Here is a 22,678-nt window from a genome sequence, read left to right as displayed (position 1 = left end):
AATGTACAGTTACGATGGTCAAAACTGGAGTTATGATGATCTGTGTTTCCACTAAATTAAGCAGATGTATTAAAGGTGGAGCCTGTGATTCCAATCCAATATACCCTTTGACAAATTCAGGTGGAATGAGTAGCTGTCTGTTTCATATGTGTGCTGAAAAACATTTAGTGTTCATACACAGCCCTGGCTCTGCAAATGGGAAAAAACAAAGTGGTTTGGACTGGGCCACACAATTGACCTATGGCTAAGCCACGCCCCCAAACGCGATGAGCCAATCACAGTGCACATAGTTAACCCAATACACTCAGACATTCTCTGCTTCCACGTCCATTGAAATGCATTTGAGTTAGTCAGTTTTCATTCATTTTTTCTTGAGATTTTAAGTTTAAAATGGTCAAACGGTGTGCATGGGGTACATGCAACTCTGACACTAAGTATCCCAAGAGGCTGGTCGACAGGGTGGATTTTCTACCCTTTCCCAAGCCACATCTCAACCCAGACAATTGTCTGCTCCAGATAAAGTTACAACCACAACACCAACTAAACATGGATAAAATTAACAAGGATGTCTACATCTGTTCTAAGGTAAGTCAACAACGTATTTGCGGCAACATATTGTCACTCTGCTAGAGATGTTTACCGTATTTCCTCAAATAGTAGCCGGGGCTTCTATTAATAAAAAATCAGTTTGGGACCCGGCTAATAATAGGGCCAGGCTATTATTTGAAGGAGGCTTTTATTAAAAATAGAAAATCAGAGCAGCTCTGACCGGCACTTTTTAGAGTGTTTGACACAGCGCATTGTAGCCAGTTACCCGGATGTCGGCCATATTGGAAGTACTCGGATGTAAACAAACAATGAACAGCACGCTGAATGTTCATTTTAAGCAGGATTTAAAATGTCTAAACTACTTAAAAGCCCAGAAGAATGTGCGTAAACGGCTCGACTTTATAGAGAATGACTAGGACAGCGGGAGAAACAAAAATATATTTACCTACAGTACTAACTCGTGTGGCCAAACTTCAAAATACAGGTGTTGAAATCTGTTACTGTCAAATGATGTTTCCTGAATAGTGCTCTCCGTAGCATCACCTCCACGGTTGGAGTTAGGATTTAAGTTTAAGGTTAGGCCTTGTAGAGAGAACTGTTTGGGGTTAAGGTAAACTTGGGGTCATGTTAACAACTTAAAGAAGGACTGGTTGGGGTCAGGGGTCAGGTTGGTGCAGGTTAAGGTAAGGGGGACACATATCGACGGGGGAACAGACTTTGACATAACACCGGTAAGACACCTGGCTTATAAAAGAGGCCGGCTTTTATTTATTAAAAAATTTTTTTACACCCGGTTACTAAATGAGGCCGGTCATTAATAGGGGCTTTAAATTGAGGAAATACGGTATATCTAACGTTAGCTAATGTTAGAAAATAGGTCCTATGTTCCCCGTTTTTCCCAAAAAGGGTCCTATGTTTCCCTGTAGCAATACATTGCAATTGAGCAGAGCCATTGTTAATTAAATGAGCAATACTTGTGCTTTGCCTAATATGATGAGTCAAAATGTCTGCCAATAAAATAAGGTCTGTAGTCTCAACATTTTCCATTTCAAAAATATAACTTTTTATCCCAAAATTAGCATTTTCACCCACTAGTAGCACAGTTCCCTGGGGACAGACACAGCCAGACAGGGGCTCTCTGCAGCCTGACTGTGCTACACTGGAGCCCTGCTGTTGGCCAGGAGGGTCCAGACTGGAGCAGGTGAGGAGGCAGGAGCGTGGAGAGTAGACCAGGGAGCCCGGACACTGGTTCACCTCCTCACAGCGCTCCTGAGTGCAGTTAAACAGCCCCCGCTCACAGACACTGTTAAGGGAGATCAGAGAGAGCAGGATCAGAGTTTTTATGTTCTATATCTTTGCAATAAATTATTTTCATCATTCAGTATTTGTTTGTTTTCGATCATCATACATCCTAATTTTATGTTTTCCTTTATTAATTTTTTTTTATAAAATCCCTTTTTGTGTCACTACTCTTCGAATGCACAACATGGGTCAAAAATGACCCACATCCATTTTTAGCTTAGTAGCTTGCTAAGCTAACTACTTAGCTAACTTCTTGGCTAAGTAGTTAGCTTAGCAAGCTACTTAGCCAAATAGTTAGCTATGTAATAATACAAAACCTTTTTTCTATAGTATGAGAGGCGAAATGGAAATAATGATCTGTTGTTATCAAAAACAAGATATTTAAAGAATACTTGGAATATTCAATCATAAAATAAGTTGATATCAAAAGATAGAGCACAGAAACACACAGCATCATTAAATAACATGGGAAATGAATGCGGGCCATTTTTGACCCATGTTGTGCATTAGAAGGGGTGTCAATGTGTTGTGCATCAAAGGGTTAAACAATATTTAAAGCTCGCAATAAATGGCTATATTTGAGAAAAAATCAGGTTTGTATTGAAATATTAAGTGACTAGAACACATAGTTGGAAACAGGCAAGCCCAGTAGTTAGGTATCTAGAACTAGTGCCCTTGACCATAATACTGAATCCCTGCTAACTCAATGGAGTTTACTTTGTATCAATAAAGTTTCAACTACGTCTTTCTAAACAATAAAAGGTAGTTGTAAAATGTAATAAGGCAGCAACAAAATGTTCACGAGGTGTGATGAAAATCATTTCAATGGAGTGAACAGCGAAGACCAAGATGAATGGATGTATTGCACATCATATTTGATATCAGCGTAATAATTATCCAATCTAAATTTCACATTTCTTCACAGCAGATATTCAGGTCAATGGTCAGTGCAGGGCCTCTTCTCAGCAGTTTCAACACAATGAAATGAGTAAAGCAGAGATAAACAAATTAATCAATAGCTTTCTAGCACTAATGCTCTGACCTATCATTAACTTAAACCAATAGAGTCGTGATCACTGTGGTTATGTAGTGAAGAGACACAATGAAATCAACCTATCCTGTATCAGGACGCAGGAACATAGAGTGATTTCATCAGAGCTCTTGCACCACCAAGGACGTTCTGTGAGGAAACTTGCTCTCATATACTCTACATTCAGCCAATCAAACACATATTACACTCATTGCAAATCAGGTATTTCTTAAGTTACCAAGTGTAGACTTTTTATGTGAAATAGCATTCATTTTTATGAGAAAGCATCTAGAAAATACCTCCTAACAGGACAATGCAATCTAATGAAAATAATTGTATTAAAAAAAATACAATTTATTTCTCAAAATGTTGGTATGCTGTGTAAAATATAAATAAAATAGATTGCAATAATGTGCTAACCCTTTTAAACAAATATTCAATTGAAAACTGTGCCAAGACAATATATTTAATATTTTTACATTATTCACATTCATTTTTGAAAATACTTAGTTATTCTGAATTTGATGTCAGATGGTGATCAACATATTTTTTTTTAAAGTTGGGACAATGGGAAAAAAGACTGAGAAAGTTGTGGAATCCTGAATGTTTGGAACATTCCACAGGTAAAAAGGTTCATTGGTAACAAGCGGTAGGTGTCTAACCCCCCTTGTCAACCCCCCTTATATAGCAGCCCAGCTCACTGATTACAGTTAGCTGAAGGAGAACATCACAGGTGCACCCAATGGATCCTGATGACCTGTGACCTAGACCTTGAAAAACTTCATCCATCCATCCATTCTCGTACGCTTATCCGGGGCCGGGTCGCGGGGGCAGTAGGCTAAGCAGGGCATTCCATTGCATTGACAAACTTGTCAAGCCAAATTCAGCACGTGTTACAACAGCATGGCTTCGTAGGAAAAGAATGCACCTCTGGACTGGCCTGACTGCAGTCCTGACCTGTCCTGCCAAACTACAACCCTGTAGCCCTGTTGAGCAACTGAAGTCATATATAAAGCAAAACTGTTTTTTTAAAGAAAATATGATGTAACACAATGGTAAACATGCACCTTTCTTTGTATAGTTTTCAATGGAATACATTTTGAAAATATTTGGCTAATTATTACACTCCATGTAATTTACATTTTAGACAGCTTCCCAACTGGGGTTGTACCTATGTACATTATATACCTACAGACACATGCTACATGTCCTGTAGATGTCCAACAAAGTGTATTGATTTAAGTCTTTATCATCTCTTGATCTGGGTAGATTTAGACAATGGGCTCAAAGCTCATTCAAAAGTACTAGAACTACTCATGAAACTGTGCCAATATTATATTGCAGTTGTGTTCTACTGACAATGGAGAAAACAGGCTTGCACCTTCTGATTCGTTATCTCAACTATGACACGATAAGAGCAGCACACAGATAGCCATAAAAGAGAATGGGCTGTTTTTATTATGTGCTGTAAAAAAATCACATACGCAACTGGGTCAAGAGCTTGCACTGAATTTACCTCCGCTGTGATTTTAGTCTGGCAGGTTTATGTCTGCTGTCCTTAGGTGCAAGGGTACTATATCTGTGCAGTGTGTTAATAATTAACATAAGTAAAATTCTACCATAAAGAGTCAAAGAAGGTTATGTGAAATTGTCTGATCCAAATAGCAGCTTTCACCAATAAGTTTGGTAATACTTGATTTTGCAGAGTGGCCTTTGATTTTTTGATTTTATCAAATAAATTGGGTCATCTTTCCCATAAAACCTGATTCTATAAATATTTTTAAACTACGACATTCAGCATCAGTCAATATGGACTTACTTGAAACATAACAGTGAGTGGAATTGTTCGCCAGAAATTCAATGATTTGAACATATTTGGGAAACCCCAGCCACAATGTTGCCTACACCCTCAAAGGATTCAGGTCATGGTGGAATTTTCCAAATTTGCATACTGCAACCAACCTTTGACCTAGTTAACTGAGGAAATCACAGTTTGTTCAAATTAGCCGTGTTTCCTTTAGGGGGAAGAGTGGCCACCGTGAAAGTCTCAGGCCACGCCCCCTCAAATGTCCGCTCACTCAGCGTGTCTCCATTACAAAAAGGTCCCAAGAGGGATTTACCTGTCTCAGACCGTGATCACATACGCAACGGATTAAACGGGAGACGGAACTGTGGCCGTCACTAACTGTGCACACCATCTCCGCTGATCATAAACATAGTGATAGTGAATTGACCGGCATCGCCTACTGTGCACAGAGTGTCAGGTGCTTGATGTAAACAAACAGAGATCGCTAAGTAAACACCTCCTGCAGCAGCAGCACATACACACTGTACTGCTAGAGAGCTAACAGTTAGCCTATTAGCGGCGGCTCTTCTTAACGACCCCCATGGCTCGTTAAGAAGAGTAAGAATGAGTCTCCAATAACAACAGAAAAAGTCGCTGGATTTGTTGTCAATCGCTTTTTAAAAAAAATAGTCGCTAAGGGGGTCTGAGAAGTCGCTAAATATAGCAACAAAGTTGCTAAGTTGGCAACATTACTTCACCGGCTTTTACAAATGGTGAGTGTTGTTGTTTCGTCGAATACTACGTCACATCCTGCTTAGCGGTCTATCCAATCAGCAACCAGGCTGTTGTCAGGGGAGAAAAAAGGCCCTGCTCTTCGACAGGGATGAAAAAAGTCCTGACAAAAGTCTGCTGCGGACAGCTTGAATTCAAATTAGGGGCGTTTCGGCGAGTGAGACCCGCCACATTCCTGGTATTGGGCGGTAGTGGAAACAGCCCTATTTACCCCAACTTTGTCTAAACAGTGCCTCTGGGCAGCCATGCCTGTCTCAATGTTTAGTCTAAACACCTCTTTCTCTCTGACAATATACCTTAATGTTTGATGCCAGAGGAAGATTTGTCCATAGATAATTTGACCTCATGCCTGTTCTGTTCTCCTGTCTGTGCATGATGGACTGTCTCTCTCCTCCTATGTGCCTTATATCAGTTCTAAGTTAAACCTTTATTCAATTTAATTAGGTGCTTTAGAAAACCAGCACAGGTTCTTGAACCTAATTATTCAAGGAGCCTTTACTGGTTCCATTAGGAACCTTTCATAAAAGGTTCTTTGAATATGTAAGATTGTTTTTTAGCCAGTGAGTAGCCATTAGCTTAGGCCATACACATTTTTTAACACATTCACAAAAAAAAGCTAAATCTCTCTAACCTCTCCTTGGTTCTTTTTTTTTTTTTTATCAAAACCCAGTCACATTGATGCAAAGGTTGACTTAAAGAACTCTTTTTGTGCATACAGTGTTCCAAACAACCTCTAACTGGAAAAGATTATTATTAAATATGCAAAGGTTGTTGCAAGGTGTGACTTGAACCAGTTGTCCTTAGAGTGCACTACATACCAGGTATTACAGTTGTTCTGGATAACAGCCCCTGGCTGGTACGTCTTGTCCCCTTGCACACAGGGACACATAGTGATGGGCACACACTGACCCTGGTGGTCCTGGACTAGTCCTGGTGGGCACTGGCAACCTGGAACACACATCTTAAGACCCATTCCACCACCACCACCACCGTCATCGCAGCTCCAGCTGTCTGAACAGGACCCTCCACAGGCGCGACCACATTCCTGGTAAACCTGACCCCCCGAACACTGGACCGCTGGGAGGACAGGAGAGAAAGAAGGATTTTGAAAATGGCAAAAACATTTCTACACTGTAAAAAATGTTTGTAGATTTAACGGGAAAAACTGCTAAACCATGACAGTAAAAGACCGTAAAATGATAAATGGGTTAATTCAGTTTCAGTAACAGTGGAACACTGTAAATGTATATATCAGCCAAAACTGTAGTTTTTACAGTTTTGTTTTGTTTTGAAAAATACAATACTCCACTGTAAAATACACTGGCACCGTGTAGCAAAAATACACTGAAATATACATACAAGCCATCATTTTTGCATTTATTTATTTCTCACTGTTAAATGTACTAAACACCATATCTCTAACAAAAATAAGCTGTAATTTTTTATGGTAAAATCTTAAATGTATGCAGCATATATAAAGCATTTTCTTGTCAATTATATGGCAGAACAGCTTTTGTTTTGATGGAAAAAGTGTTTATTTTTTTACAGTAAAATATGGAATAAAATGGCAATCTTAAACGTGAAATCAAGAGTGCTAATATCATTTTAACGTAATATTACAAAAAGTTGCACTGTATTTATTATGGTAAAGTTCTGGCAAACACAGCTGCTGGTTTTTACCGTAAAAACAACAGTTTTCTTTTTCTTTTTTTTTTACAGTGTACAAACATCATGGTGACCAGTAATGGACATCCTGAAACACTACATAACCAATTGCCTCCTCACTTACGGCAGAAGGTGTGATTGCGCCACTGGACAGTAATTCCCTCCTGAGCACAGTGTCGGGTGTAGGCAGTGAGGATGGTGCAGTGACAGGCCCTCTGTGGAACACAGCCACAAACCTCCGACAGACAGAGACGGAAATAGGGCTCCCTCTCCACCACGTCATGACACATCTAGAAGATCAGAGAGAGAGATGCATGTGTGAATAAGGCTACGTTTACATGATGACGGTCTGAACAGAAGACGAAAAAAAGTGGCGTCGCGTCTTCACTTTTTATTCCGCGTTTAGACGAGCGTTTTCAGGAGGAAATCTGCGTGCATACAGTGACGCAAAAGTGCGTGAATTGGATTGGGTATGCATGCAGGCGGCATCACTTAAAGCCATAAGAGCATCTTTGGGCATGTGAAAGTTTTCACGCCACGCATTTTCATCAGCTACTCCTTCCACAAAGTTCTCCACCATCACTAGATCTCCCAGGTCTCGTCCAAAGCCCTCTGGCTCGCCTCCGACCAATTGGTGCATCCAAAATGTGATAGAAGTAATTCCAGATCCTTCTCTGTTCACTAATTCTATCTGTACATATCCTGTACATTTGGTGGAAAGCCTCCTGTAAGTTTATTAGAGCTGCCAGAGCAGCTTGAAGGTCCGACGCATGGAAATAATCCCACATGTTTGTTTATTTCCCTGTACTGGAGCATGTATGTGACGTAAACGCGTACGTGACGTGAGCAGATCTGAGCAGAGTTTTGTGTCTTGGCAGTGTAGACGGACACGCTACGGCGGAGCGGATTACAGTTTTACACTCTGGAGGCTGGTTTCAGATTTCTGCGTTTTTAAGCACCGTCTTAACCAAAGGCACTTCCGATAAAATATTTAGTCGTTTTTACCCGCAAGCGTCCTCGTGTCTAAATTAGAAGAAGATGAACTCCTTCCTGGGATAGCTTCAGATTTAACACACTCCTTGCACACTACCTGAAAGACAGGGCTGTGTATGATGGAGCACACTGTCTCTGCGTACTGTCTCCTCTGGGTGTAGGTGGTGCAGGGGTCAGGTGGAGCTCCTTTAGGTAGGGTGCAGTGCTCTGTGGTGAACTTGCTTGCAAACAATGACACACTGTTCTCCACATCTCCTTCTGGGGTGGTAAAGTCATCATGCTGATTCCAGGTCAGCGTTCCACAAAGGCCGCGCACCTAGAATACAAGATTAATGCTTAAACAAAAAAAACTCAATACGAAACAAGTGCATGTTCTAAACCACTTTGAGGCTTAAAAGGAAAGAATGAAAGTGAATATTTGTGAAGGTCACCTTATTTGCGAAGCCAGGTTGCAGGGTGATGAGAGCCAAAGGTCCATCAAGGTGCCAGAGCAGCTGGGCTCCAAAAGTTTGGATGAGGAGAAAAGAAGAGGAGGCCTTACGCACAACCAGGTCCCCTGTCACCACAGGCAACGGCTCCCTCAGGCCATTCAATGTCACTGTACCTGGAAGAAACAAAACCTACTGTCAGAAATCACATGGCGGTAAACACATCTATACTTGGGTTAATTGTTAGGTGGCAACTTCTAGTGGTTGCAGTTATTATGACAGAAGAGCAACAAAGTCCACACAGGAAAGAGTTCAGAGTTGATGGATGGGCCCAACAAACATGGGACATTAATGAGGACTGTTCATGTCCTGTGTAAAACCAAAGTTGATGTTGAGTTACAGTTAGCTTGCATGACATACTTAACTTACAAAGTTCAAGTAAAAAATGTTAAAGTTAAACATAAAAATTTAAAAAAGCTTTATTTTTCTCATACTGCCTGTCTGAATATATCTGTATCGAACAAAAAAAGTAAGAAGAATTGTACTTTTGTTTTTACACGGCCAGGCCTTGAATTTCGTCATTTTAGAGGCAAGGCCACTTGGCCTTTTGTGTTATCAATTTTTTGAGGGCACAAAGGCCAAAAGCCAGGGCCCCAAGGCCATAAAATAAAAAAAATTATTTTGAGTCCAAGTCCATAATGAATTTAATTTAAGGACTAGTAATGATGCTTCTGAGGAAGATTGGAGTCTTAGTCGAAACTGTAAGCAGGTAAAGATATATCTCCTTGTAAAGTATAATGCATCAATCTTGTGCACACCTCACGTAACATTTTTCACAGTCGTGAGATACCGTATTATAGAATCTTTGTTATCATGCTATGTCATTTTTAATGACAACAAAAGTAAACTATTTTTTACATAACTTCCATGGCTCACGGTTTCTGAATCACATTTTTTTATGTAACTTACGTGGCTCACGTCACCCTCATAACTACTTCACTTCCGGCATTTACGTACATTAATTCACTGTTTAAACTGTCTTTTATAACGCCTTACCAGGACGTTTTTTGCCCTAAACCTAGGTCAGTGGTTTTGTAGCCTAATTTCAAAATGCAGAATTCTTTATAACCCTGAACCGTCCCTGTATGTATAATGACGTGTGTGCTATATCTAAAACGTACTGACAAACGATCCATTCTGTCGTTTAGGTTGGAGATCTCGTTTAAACCATTTACCATTATGACATGTTCACTTTGACAACACTTTCTCTCACCCACAGATCTGATCCAACTATAGTGAAAATAATGGGGCTGAAAACAAAGTAGAGATGCTGAAGGTTTAATTTCGGTAATACCATCACAATTCTACTCATAGGGACTTGTAAAAGTATAACCTCTGCAGGACTGACATATAAGTAGTCAGATCTCAGCATACAACTAACTCACCAGTGTCTGTGATAGTGACTGTTGTGCGGAGTGCTGTGACTGACATCTCCCTCAGACAACCCAGACCTCCTCCTGCTGTACACTCTCCACAGTGCACACTCACCACCAGCTTCCTGTCAACAAAGTCCTAAAAACACACAGATAAATAAGAACAAACAAAAACTAGCTTCCACATACAAAAATACATCTGTAAATCTGTGCATTGTTGCATGTTACATCTCACCTCCACGGCAGTAAAGGGACAGTCTCCTCCCTGTAGTGAATACCTCTTTTTGTCAAAGGTGGTAACCTGTAGCGCCCCCATCAGGCTGCACTGGGCTTCGCACTTCTCCCCAGTACACTGCCACTGGCCTGCTCTGCACACACTGAAACAGAGAGAGAAGAATGGGAATGGGTGAGAGAGAATTATAAAGGGTGTTTCCACTACCGCCCAATACCCGGAATGAGGCGGGTCTCACTCCGAAATGCCCCTGATTTGAATATGAGCCGTCCGGAGTGGTCTTTTGACGGGACTTCGACCCTGTCGAAGAGCAGGGCCATTTTTCTCCCCTGAAAAAAAGTCTGGTTGCTGATTGGATAGAATGCTAAGCAGGATGTGACATATTACTCGACGCCACAACAACACGTGCCATTTGTAAAAGCCGGTCAAGCAATGTTGCCAACTTAGCGACTTTGCTGCTATAGTTAGCGACTTTTCAGCCCCCCATAGCGACTATTTTTCAAAAAAGCTTTTGGAGACTCGTTCTTACTCTTCTTAACGAGCCGAGGGGGTCGGCGAGTAAGAACTAGCCGAAACGGCACAGTCCTCCTGCAGCAGTCAAGGGGATGTTAAGCCCTTAGCGTCCAGTCTGCAAATTGCTAATAGGCTAACAGTTTGCTCTGTAGCAGTACAGTGTGTATGTGCTGCTGCTGCAGGAGGTGTTCACTTAGCGATCTCTGTTTGTTTACAACAAGCATCGGACACTCTGTGCACAGTTAGTGATGCCGGTTAATTCACAATCACTATGTTTATGATTAGCGGAGATGCTGTGCATAATTAGCCATGCTGCTTTGTTTATGATCAGCTGCTGACATTGTGCACAATTAGCGACGGTGGCCACAGTTGCGTCTCGACAACCATACATCACCTCCGGAATCTCGTAAATCCCTCTGGGGGCCTTTTTGTAATGGAGACATGCAGAGTGAGCGGATTTTGAGAGGGTGTGGCCTGAGACTTTCCCGGTGGCCACTTTTTCCCCTAAAGGAAACACGGCTATAAAGGAAAAAAAGACACACAAAGAGTTTTGCCTTACCAGGTGTTGCATCTCTGCTGTATCCTGTCCCCTGGCTGGTAAGTGCGTCTGCGATGGAAACAAGGACAATCGTCTCTTTTCAGACAGAGTCCATAGTGAAGGTAGAGGCCCGGCGGACACTCACAGCCCCCCACACACTCCTCCCTGCACTGGCCCATGGCTGCAGCAGGCCCGGGGGGCTGGGGAGACACACAGCTAGGGGGACAGGAGGACACACAGTCTGAAAACAATTGACCTCTGGGACAGACACGACCTGGAAAGACAGAAAAAGAGGAGGAAACAGAGTTAATGGACCGTACTGCATGTTTTAACATCATGTGTATTTGACAATCGACTAAATAATGCTGTGTTTGCTTAAGGTTCATATTAACATCTTTATATGGCATTACCACATAGAGTGGCTGTCCTCCAAGTTATAATGACATGCTGCTGAGCACACTCTCGGGCATAGCTGGCCAGGGTGTCACACACTGCTGAATCCCTCTCTTTGGATGGCAGGCTACAGTACAGGTAGAGACAGGTGTCTATGTATGCTGCTGGGTCCACCTGAAAGACAAAGACATACACTTTTCAACACTACACTTGCATCAATTAGCATGCAAAGAAGGAAAAGAACATTTGAATCCACTTAGATTATGTGAGAGGTTGTCAGAGTATGCATGTATTTGACAAACAGGTATGAGGGCACATCTTTAGCAAATATATTGACAGGATGTAACATGCATATTGTGCACCATAATGTAGCATATAAATGAGTGTGCCTATCATGAGTGGCAAGTACAGCCAGAGAGCAGCAGGGAACAGATAAATATCCATATCTTCATTCAATTCAATTATTAACCAGAATTTTATTGCACTTATTGATTAATTTCGGTTTCAGATAAGGCCAGAGAGATTTCAAAATGATTTCTAGGCAATGCTAAATGTAGGTTGAACTAAAACCTACCAACTGCACAGTTTAATCGAGCTATGCTTAAAAATCGATATTGGCGTTTAATAGGACTTCTGTCCTGGCCCCATTTACATGCAACTGACAAAATCGAATAACTGACGGTAACGTGTCCTCCTCCTCAACACTGGGTGGCGTCGTTTCAGCGGGTTGATATGGCCCCCTTTCTGTTGATCTCAGTTTGACACTAAGTGCCGTCGCTACTGACCAGCGACCAGCTAACGCGACTGGCTAATGTGCGACTGGCAAATGAGACCGGCTAATGTGCGACTGGCAGATGAGACCGGCTAATGCGACCGGCAATTGAGACCGGCTAATGTGCGACCGGCTAATGCGACCGGCAAATGAGACCGGCTAATGCGACCGGCAAATGAGACCAATTAATGTGAGACCGGCTAATAGACGCCCAGCTAATGCGACCAGCTAATGTGCGACCGGCTAATGCGACCGGCAAATGAGACCGGCTAATGTGACCGGCAAAAGAGACTGGCTAATGTGCGACCGGCTAATGCGACCGACAAATGCGACCGGCAAAAGAGACCGGCTAATGTGCGACTGGCTAATTCGACCGACAAATGAGACCAGCTAATGTGCGACCAGCTAATGTGACTGGCTTTTTTGGATATTTTTGTTTCGGGGTCATATGCTAGAGCAGGGGTGGAGCATGCACAAATGATTTGTCTTTTCATACATGCCAGCCAACTTCCAATTCCAAACGCATTATCTGGGTGTTCTAATCGGAGTTGTAGAACTCTGACATCAGTCGGACCAACACGTTTACATGCACTTCAGTTGTCCAGTTATAGTCAGATTAAGGCAATCATTTTTTTTCAAGTGTCATGTAAACATACTGAGTGTTATTTAGTCATAAAACCCATCTCTACAAACTGAATTACTAACTGACGTCTGGTAAATTATTGATTTTCAGGAATATTTTGAATTACTGCTTTCAAAGAAATTTTATTCAAGCATCGGTTTTCACAGAAATGCCAACCATAAAGTGACAAAGACAGGGATATGTATGAGGTGTGTCTGACCCGGTGGTTGCAGTGTATGAATGGCTTTTCTTGGAGTCGGTGACACACTGACTCTGCCTGTCTGCGTAGGGCAGGGTCTCCTGACACATCACAGCTGTGACCAAGCTCAGCCGCATCGCTGCAACCCTGAAGAAAGCACAGGACACAGAGGATCAGTTACCAAGGGTGCATCTCCAGAATCAGAAATGCACAGAAATACAGAAATGTCAAAGAATTCTGCATTCACAGCAACAACAAAAAAACAGCTGATGAACTGTTAATATCCTACAACAAGTTAGTTTGTCTTGTTGGCAGCTGATTGTTTTTTATCATATTCGAAGCATCAAAATAATGTGTTTGCTTTTACTGTACTAAACCACATACTGGTGTCTCATACAGAAAAGTAAAAGTGGTAACAAACGGCTATAATGCTGCAGAAAAGTGAAATACTCGTTCAATGCATTCAGTGCAGTACTTCATTCTGCTGGTCAGGAACTTTCCATGAGTTGCCGAAGCTGGCGGCATACTGGGACACAGTTCCAGTCATTGTGGTGAAATCATCTATGGCAAGAAACAAATAGGTTACTAAAGCATTGCAAATGTGCATTTAAAACTTAAAAGAGTAAGGTAAGTAATATTAAGAGAAAATTGGAAACAAATAACCATGGCCGCACCCTCAGCATTGTCGTTGTAGACTCCGCAGAGCCCCCTGGTGGTTGCCAGGTGCTCGGCGGTCACCGTCAGGTAGACTGTGTTGGTCAGGTCAAACTTTACTCTCACTCCCAGACCGCTCTCCACAAACACAAAGTCCCCCAGCCAGTGAACGCTCACTCCTGAAGAAGTAGGGGGGAAATTGTTGTTCTTTTGCAAATCTATTACTCTATAATGTTATATAGCATTTCACTTTTCTGAGGTCAGAGAATAGAATTTCCAGTGGAGGTTAAGAAAAGTCTTACTTAGTATGTACACCCATTCATTCATCTATCTAATTACTTATTTGTTGAGTAGAAAGGACTGAGGAGATCATGTAAAATTAAGCTAATTATTGTAAATGCTATATTCCATCCATTCCATTCATTTTCCTCCGCTTATCCGGGGCCGGGTCGCGAGGGCAGCAGGATAAGCAGGGCATTTGAAACGTCCCTCTCACTAGCCACAACATCCGTCTCCTCCTGGGCCAGGAGAGAGATATAATCCCTCCACCGTGTTCTGGGTCTTCCCTGGGCCTCCTACCAGTTGGACGTGCCCGTGAAGGTGCAAATGCTATAAACCCAATATACTTTGTTTCACATAAAACATATACTGTATTCTCCTCTGCACTCTTGAATGAATAAGAAACTTACTTGTAACTGGTTCAGTTGGTTCAATGCAGACACAGATGTGTTTTAATGCAACAAGAGCATAAGAAGGTTTTCCCAGATGTTGTTTTTTAACCTTGTCTCATGCTACATGGCTGCCATTATCAGCAAAGATAAAGAAACAAGAGGGAGCTTTACTCAGAACTGAAAATAATTTACCATTTTGGAAGAGTGGTTCTCCATTTGGAACAGGAACATTGTTCAGGGTTAAGTTCTTGTGTTGAATTGAAACCAAATCTAGACCCAGCATCATCTTCAAACCCTGGGAGCAGGCATGGACAAGGATACAAGTCATAAGCAAACATTTCAATCACTTCACATTAGTAAATTATAAGCAAAGCCACGGGCCAGACTGTCTTTAGCTGAATCTTCACAATGTCACTAAAGGTGTTTCCACTACAGCCCAATGAGTGAATGAGGCGGGTCTCACTCCCTGAAACGCCCCTAATTTGAATATGAGCTGTCCGGAGCGGCCTTTTGACGGGACTTTTTTTTAGCCCTGTTGAAGAGCAGGGCCGTTTTTCTCCCCTGAAAAAAGCCTGGTTGCTGATTGGATAGAACGCTGAGCAGGATGTGGCGTAGTACTCTACGACACACGCCAATTAATAAAAGCCAGTGAAGCAGTGTTGCCAACTTAGCAACTTTGTTGCTATATTTAGTGACTTTTCAGACCCCCTTAGCGACTATTTTTCAAAAAAGCGACTGGCGACAAATCCAGCGACTTTTTCTGGTGTTATTGGTGAGGCTGGCGGCTCGTTAAGAAGAGTAAGAATTAGTCGAAGCGGCACAGTCCTCCTGCAGCAGTCTCTCCAAGCTGCAGGTGGAGCCGGAGGGGATGTTAACCCCTTAGCGTCCAGTCTGCAAATTGCTAATAGGCTAACAGTTAGCTCTGTAGCAGTACAGTGTGTATGTGCTGCTGCTGCAGGAGGTGTTCACTTAGTAATCTCTATTTGTTTACAAAAATTACCGGACACTCTGTGCACAGTTAGCGATGCCGGTTAATTCAAGATCACTATGTTTATGATCAGTGGAGACGCTGTGCATAATTAGCCATGCTGCTTTTTTATGATCAGCTGCTGATGTTGTGCACAGTTAGCGACGGCGGCCACAGTTGCATCTCCAAGGTTTAATCCGTTGCGACGATCGAAAACAATATGTCACCTCCGGAGTCTCGTAAATCCCTCTGGGGGTCTTTTTGTAATGGAGACACAGAGTGAGCAGACATTTGAGAGGGCGTGGCCTGAGACTTTCCCGGTGGTCACTCTTCCGCCTAAAGGAAACACGGCTACTGTCGCTGTTTATGTGTATTAACTGCTGCTACCTTATGCCTTCTTGTGTGAAAACTTGAGTAAAGAACAAACAATATACTGCATCATTAATAATACTGTTTCATTAACTCTATAGGAGGTGGAATATTTCACACCTTACTGCAGTCTCCTGTCCTCTCACAGACTGTACTGATGTAGACCGCCCAGGTTCCATCAGTAGATGAAGCCAGCAGGTAAGTGCAGCTGCCCTGGAAGTGGAAGTGCTTCCTGTCAAAAGTGCGGTAGTGTGCTCCACCCCAGGACATGCAGGTGGCAGAGCTCTGAGGCACCCTGACGCTACCCAGCAGACCACCTCGCACCTGAGGGGAGGACTGGGAGTCTGGAGAGGAGGGAGAGGTAGTGAGTATAAGTCATGTGATGTCGTATGATATACAAGCGGTGAGTGTAGGAAGACTTTGATGGATTTTTAGAAAAAGACAAACAAATTCAGCGCACTCCATTAATTAATGCTTGACCAACATCTAAAACAGGTACGAGGTCCAGTATGTGTATAATTGTGTATATGTGTAAATGTGTGTGCATGGAGGCTCCCTGACCAGGAAGAAGAGTGTAGGTGCAAGACAAGCAGGTCTGGTCCGAGGCATTTCTCCAGCTCAGCCCCCACAGGCTGCTGCAGCACTGCTCCATGGGCATGAGAGACGAGTTATGAACTCCAGGGAACTCCTCACAACTCCAGGTAGAGAAACACTGACCACGAACACCCACACCTGGAAAGAAGAGGACAGGGAGAAGAAAAAGGATAAAGGAAGTCAATGGAGAGAAGAAAATGATCACGGGTGTCACTGACACAGGAGACATATCCCCATTACCTTTAAAAAATAAAATAAAAAGTTTTGAAAAAATAGCTTTCACCAACAAAAGTGAAAAACTAACAAATGAGAACGACTTGAGAATGTACACATTGTCAAATTCCTGTTGTTCTATTTGTAGATAATGATTTCACATTTAGTTTTTTTGTGTTTTTAAATATATTTAACTTATCACCAAGTTTGTGGTATTTTGTAATCATAATGCATCGTTTCATTCCACATATAAAATAAGTATGATGCATGCATGCTGTACATGTCCTCACCCTCAGAGCAGCGTGGTCCGCCCCAGCCTTCACAGCAGGCCCTTACTGTCTTATTCACCATTTGCTTCTCCATCTCTGGGGGTCTGAGATCGACACACACATCAGGTTTAAAGTCACAATACCGTTACACAGTAGACTTAAGGCTAGTGCCCCATATGGCGCCACAGGAATTAGTTCTTAAACCAGGAAGTAGGTTAGCATTTTAGCGCTGTCTTGTCTATCCTCTAGAACTCAATGAGGATTTTGAAATGGTATTTGGTTATATGCCTGCAATAAGGTCTGTGGTTAACACAAACTTAAGAGATGTTCGCATTTTGTACAACATAAAATGCATTAGTAAATATGCCCACTTTTGAATTAAGAAGTTCTTATGTGTCCTTAAAATGGCGGTCGCTAACAAGTGGCCAAATGAGACAGTGGTTGTCAGGGATATTAAACATCATCACTCCGGACACGGACAGGTACTCTCACTAGTCCAACTTATAGCCTCTATTTATGTTTTTGAGTGCTCTTGCAAACTCTTTTTTGTTGTAGATTAGGGTAATAAACAATGTATTAGGCCAGGTTTTCACTAGCTTGTCAAACGGCTGGTTAGCTTGTCGGAGAACGTCTGGAGCAAAGCGGCTTTGATGTTGAAGTCATGCAAATGTGGAGTAGTTCACTACAGCATAACGTTAGCTTCTTACTTCTATCAGCTGCATTAACACTTTAAACATAATAAAAGTGGTGTTGATTTATGGAGATTATCCAGCTCAGAAATGTGTTTGCAATGATTCAAAAATCCAATGCAAAAATCCCATCTGGTAATTCTGGGTTGTTGTGGCCGAGTGGTTAAGGCGATGGACTCGAAATCCATTGGGGTCTCCCCGCGCAGGTTCGAATCCTGCCGACAACGTACCGTGATTTTGACCAATGGTACCTCACCCCTATGTTGATACATAGTATACCTACTGAGGTGTGTCTGAGGTGTGTTTCCAATGTAGTCAAACACCCAAAAAACGCCCCTAACCATGGCAGCCTACATGTTGAAGTATCCTTGGGCAAGATACTGAACCCCAAATGATGGCAGGTGGCACCAGTGTGCCCCGGTAGCCTCGGCCACCAGCATGAATGTGTGTTTGAACGGGTGAATGAGCGTAGTCTGTAGTGTGAAGCGCTTTGGATAAAAGTGCTATATCAGTGCACCCCATTTACCAGTGCACTCCATTCTCAAAAGACCCCATGGCAATGCTAAGTTCCGGGTTGCCCTTCAAAAATACATCATTTTGTTTCCTCTCTATACAGATACAGCATGTTACCCTCTAAAGCAAGTTAATTGCCATACAATCTACCATTCAAAAGTACAATGTGTACTCCAGTGGACCAAATGTACCTTTAAAGAAAACAAGTTATATAAGGCATCGTTTTGAAAAATTTCGGACTTTTTAAAGGCAGTAACTCATGCACAGGAGGGTGCATCGTACACATATGTTACTGTACTTGATCATACCCTGACATAACACTGGAGGAACAGTGATCTGAGCCAACTTTTTAATGAACCAAGAACACCCTGAGTGATCCTGTTTACCAGAAGCTCTAAGAGACGAAGAGACAGTTACTCAACTTTCACTTACTTGTACAAGAAACAGGATGCCTTGGGACCCTGTTGTTTGTAGTACAGTGCGATGCCGTCATCACCCCCGTGCTTGGCGCGCATCCTGTCCACATCTAGCCTCCAGCCTTGGGTGTTGTATTGATACACCTCAGAACAGCTCACCTCCAGCTGCAGACGAGGGGAAAGGACTCGCTCCACTCTCTCCTCCACCGTGTGTTCACACCAGTGTCTAGAGCATGAAACACAGATTTTATGTCCTTTATTATACTTCATTTTCAAGTGTACTTTTGTGCACATTTGTATCCTGAATTCTGAGGTTAAAAAGGACATTCTGCTCTCTATATGCATAAAGATCCTCATTATTACATTATATAACATTACATGTCATTTAGCTGATGCTTTCATCCAAAGCGACTTACAATAAGTGCATTCAACTTTGATGGTACAAGCCTTAGACCACAGGAATCAAGTAAGTACATAACTTTTAAAAACCAAATGTAACTGCTAAGGGAGTGCTATATAATAAGTGTTACGCAATGTGCTACAGAAGAAAAACGTATTTTTTAAATTTTGTTTCTTAAATTTCCTTCATTCATTTATTAAATGTTTTCAATTGATTTTTCGTTATAAAACTCACACCAAGACAGCAACAGACAAAGTTAGTAAGCATCTGGGTTGACAGATGTCGTAATAGTTATACAGTTTACTAGCCTGAATTAGTATTAAAATATCAGTAATCCAATCCAATCCAATCCCCTTTATTTATATAGCACAATTTTAGCAAACACAAGGTTTCCAAAGTGCTGCACAAACAATAAATACATAACACAATACAAAGAGATGTAGTAAACAATAGAACAGTAAGATGCAATAAGATAAAATAAATTAAAAATGGGATAAAAATAAATAAAATAAAATGTAAAATGTACTGCCCACACAAAATAAAATATGCATGAATACAATAAAAACAAAAAAAAAATAAATAAAGAAATACATTATACATACATACATACAGTAACCACGCTCTTATCTAACAATTTGCTATGGTTAACAAGGTCACTTCACCATTAGTTGCTTGAGTTCATTTATTTTGCTGGAACACCACAGCAAGGTTATTATAGTTAACGAAAACTAACAAATAACGAAAAAGTTTAAGAGTTTTTTAAAAAAAAGATAACTAACTGAAACTAGTTTCTACAGCGCCTCACCTTGTCTGTTTCAATTCCCTACAATACTGTCAAACTGAGTTAAATCCTGCTTTGATTGGTCTGAATCATGCTCACCCCATTCCCATCACTGTCTGCAGTCCCAGCAGAGTCAGTAGTAGTGTCTTCATTGCCCTCTCCTCAATGTTTGTGCTTAAAGTTCCTGGAAAAGTTTGGATCATAATTTCTAATTAGACATCATAATATCAATTTAAAATCATTGATTTAGAGGACAGCTGGTACAAAAATAACAAAGCGGTTTTCTCATAGCCCATACGAGTCTGAAATGCTTTACTACGCCAGCTCGGACACAACACGTATCAGAAACGAGAAAAACATATGATATGATACATAATGCTTTTGCATTGTTTTACCCGCGAAGATGTTCTGGTAAGTAAATTCATGCAAGAAGTCTATTTCTTTTTTGATGACAAGTTAGGGCTGGGCGATATGGAACAAAAGTCATATCCCGATATATTTAGGCTGAATATCGATATACGATATATATCCTGATATTTTTATCTTAAAGTGAGAGCAAATGTTAAGTCAAAGCCAAATATGACATGTCACAAGTAGTTTTATTGACACATTGTTTATTTAAGTCAACATAAATACTGTATAACAACAGGTGTACCTTTTTTTTTTTCAATCAAAGCTCCACAAAGTTTAAATTTAAAAAAATATCTTAAATAAATCACAGTGCAAATTTGAATTATATCAATATATGCGATATGGTCTAATTCCATATCACATTTAGAAATATATCGATATATCTTTTATATCGATATATCGCCTAGCCCTATGACAAGTTGTGTTTATGGTTTCATATGTCGTAGCTATGATCATTTGTACTTTAACACATTGGGAGGTTTCCCATGTAAAGGTTCTTCAGTACAGAAGCAGGTTTAACTGTCAGGAGTCACTGTCGGGACAAAAGTAAGAGATGTTTCTTCCATCCCTACGGCAACATATGAATGGACTTGGTTAGCTGGAAGTGATTTGCACTTCTCGGGATCAATGAAGTTGTTTGACTCCGAACCACTGTTACACTGTTACTGATGTCAGTAAACAGTCATACTGATTAAACTGTTGTAACGTTTTAATAATATATATTTTAAACAGAATATATTTGCAAAATACATATTCACAAGGACATCTGCACACGTTTTTTTATTAAAACAAGATTAATATAAACAATTCAGATTTACACCTGTGTTTCTTTAATCCGTATATCATTTGTTCTTTCCATTTTCAATTGGCAATCAAAAATCAAATAATGAAAATTCGACTGGTTATTTTGTTATTTGTTTTTTATTATAACACAAAAAGCGAATGTTGGCTCACTGGACCACAGTCAAACTTCCAGGTCACATAAACCCGACCAATTAAATATTAAAATCAAAATCAGTCCTGGTGCCCGTTTTTCCATTTCGTATTTTTGATCGGAGCCTAATATTGAAATGTGAGAAAACAAGCATTCTTTTCATTTTTTGTGTTATAATAAAAAACAAATAACAAAATAACCAGTGAATTTTTCAATATTTGATTTTTTAATGCCAATCGAAAATGGAAAGAACGAATGATACACATTGTTCTTTTATCCCAGCTGATGGGTTGTAACAGTGTTCAATATCCATTCACAGTCCAATTAAACTTAAGTTGTTCCACACTTGTACATAATAGCACCTGATAGAACACACACGTGAGTTGTGGATCACAATGAAAAAAGCACCTTCATACCGTCTTTCCCTACACATTTTTAAATTCCCATCTTCCTGCTACAATTAACAAAAAATGCACTTACCTTTGAAGTGCTTTTGGGAAATCTTTGCCATCAATCAATATTGATTAGTTTATATGGGCTCACTGTCCTTTTTTCCCTCTCATTTTATTTCTTTGTTGTTGTGTCCAACAGTTTATTCCTCAGTGATACTTTGCTTTAAGGGGGTGCGGAGCCCCAGATGTAGAGTTTTAAATGTGGGGGTTGACTCATGGGATGTACAGTAGCATCTGAACTCACTATCATTGGATATAAGTGGAAAGGTCACAGCTGGGAGGGCAGGCATTGGTCACCGGACCTGTGACAGACACATCCACTGACCTCGCCCTGTCAAACATTACAGGGCGCAGTAGGTGTTGGCGGGGGTTGTTGGGCCTCAGCCACAGAAGAAAGAGATGTTTGTCAGAGCCTAATCCTGTAAAGAGAGGCGTTTCGGGAAGGATGATGGGGCCATTTATTCAATGAAGTGTGTCAACAGACATGGGGACTGAAAGATTTTAGACTCACTGGTTTCCCAAGTGTGACCTCTGACCCTGGAGCAAGGAGGCTTAAACACAGCTGTCACCACAGTACAGAGAAGCCTGAGCCCAGAGGAGAGGAGGGAGATGCTCCAGTGCTGATGTCACAAGGGTTGGCTAAGCAAAACAGTGTGTCACAGTTGACTTTGAAGCAAACTTTTTATAGTTTTGACAGGAGACATTGTGCTTCTTGACAGATAGAAATGAGCTGTGTCACTTCATTAGTTGACCGATTCATCATCATTTACGGGAAGAAGGGTGAGGCTCAGGGCAGGGGCGGGGGCGGGGGTGGTCAACCTCACCCAACCCCGGTGCTGTAAAAGTGCGCTCTTGGATGCCGTCATAGTATATACACTGTAAAAAATAAAAAATAAACGGCAGCTGTGGTTGCCAGAACTTTACCGTAATAAATACGGTAGAATTTTTTTTAATATTACAGTAAAAAGATATTGGCAGTGTTGATTTCATGTTTAATATTGCCATTTTATTCCATTATTTTTCCATCAAAAGAAATGCTATTTTTGCAAGAAAATACTTTACTATAAATGCCACATAAATTAAAGATTTTACCATTTA

At 41.1% G+C, this 22,678-nt stretch overlaps 1 protein-coding gene and 1 non-coding gene across 2 annotated transcripts in view; one reads left to right on the top strand and one right to left on the bottom strand.

The window, feature by feature from the left end:
• sspo (SCO-spondin) overlaps nt 1-19,935 on the bottom strand; it is a 138,349-nt gene extending 118,414 nt beyond the window's left edge. Inside the window, exons 1-18 of the mRNA XM_059327455.1 lie at nt 19,883-19,935; nt 18,619-18,828; nt 17,006-17,088; nt 16,470-16,640; nt 16,029-16,252; nt 14,765-14,867; nt 13,922-14,080; nt 13,723-13,808; nt 13,269-13,394; nt 11,672-11,828; nt 11,283-11,535; nt 10,214-10,355; nt 9,991-10,117; nt 8,549-8,721; nt 8,215-8,433; nt 7,249-7,414; nt 6,278-6,536; nt 1,642-1,852 (exon numbers count right to left, since the gene is read on the bottom strand). Coding sequence (XP_059183438.1) covers nt 1,642-1,852; nt 6,278-6,536; nt 7,249-7,414; nt 8,215-8,433; nt 8,549-8,721; nt 9,991-10,117; nt 10,214-10,355; nt 11,283-11,535; nt 11,672-11,828; nt 13,269-13,394; nt 13,723-13,808; nt 13,922-14,080; nt 14,765-14,867; nt 16,029-16,252; nt 16,470-16,640; nt 17,006-17,088; nt 18,619-18,828; nt 19,883-19,935 — 2,922 coding nt within the window. The remainder of the gene's footprint in view (nt 1-1,641; nt 1,853-6,277; nt 6,537-7,248; nt 7,415-8,214; nt 8,434-8,548; nt 8,722-9,990; nt 10,118-10,213; nt 10,356-11,282; nt 11,536-11,671; nt 11,829-13,268; nt 13,395-13,722; nt 13,809-13,921; nt 14,081-14,764; nt 14,868-16,028; nt 16,253-16,469; nt 16,641-17,005; nt 17,089-18,618; nt 18,829-19,882) is intronic.
• trnas-cga (transfer RNA serine (anticodon CGA)) lies at nt 17,819-17,900 on the top strand. The gene has a single exon. It is a non-coding gene; the product is annotated as a tRNA-Ser (tRNA).
• Nucleotides 19,936-22,678: the final 2,743 nt, after the last annotated feature.

Source organism: Centropristis striata, chromosome 23, assembly GCF_030273125.1.
Source record: "Centropristis striata isolate RG_2023a ecotype Rhode Island chromosome 23, C.striata_1.0, whole genome shotgun sequence".
NCBI classification, from domain to species: domain Eukaryota; kingdom Metazoa; phylum Chordata; class Actinopteri; order Perciformes; family Serranidae; genus Centropristis; species Centropristis striata.
This window is presented reverse-complemented; position numbering and strand designations above follow the sequence as displayed.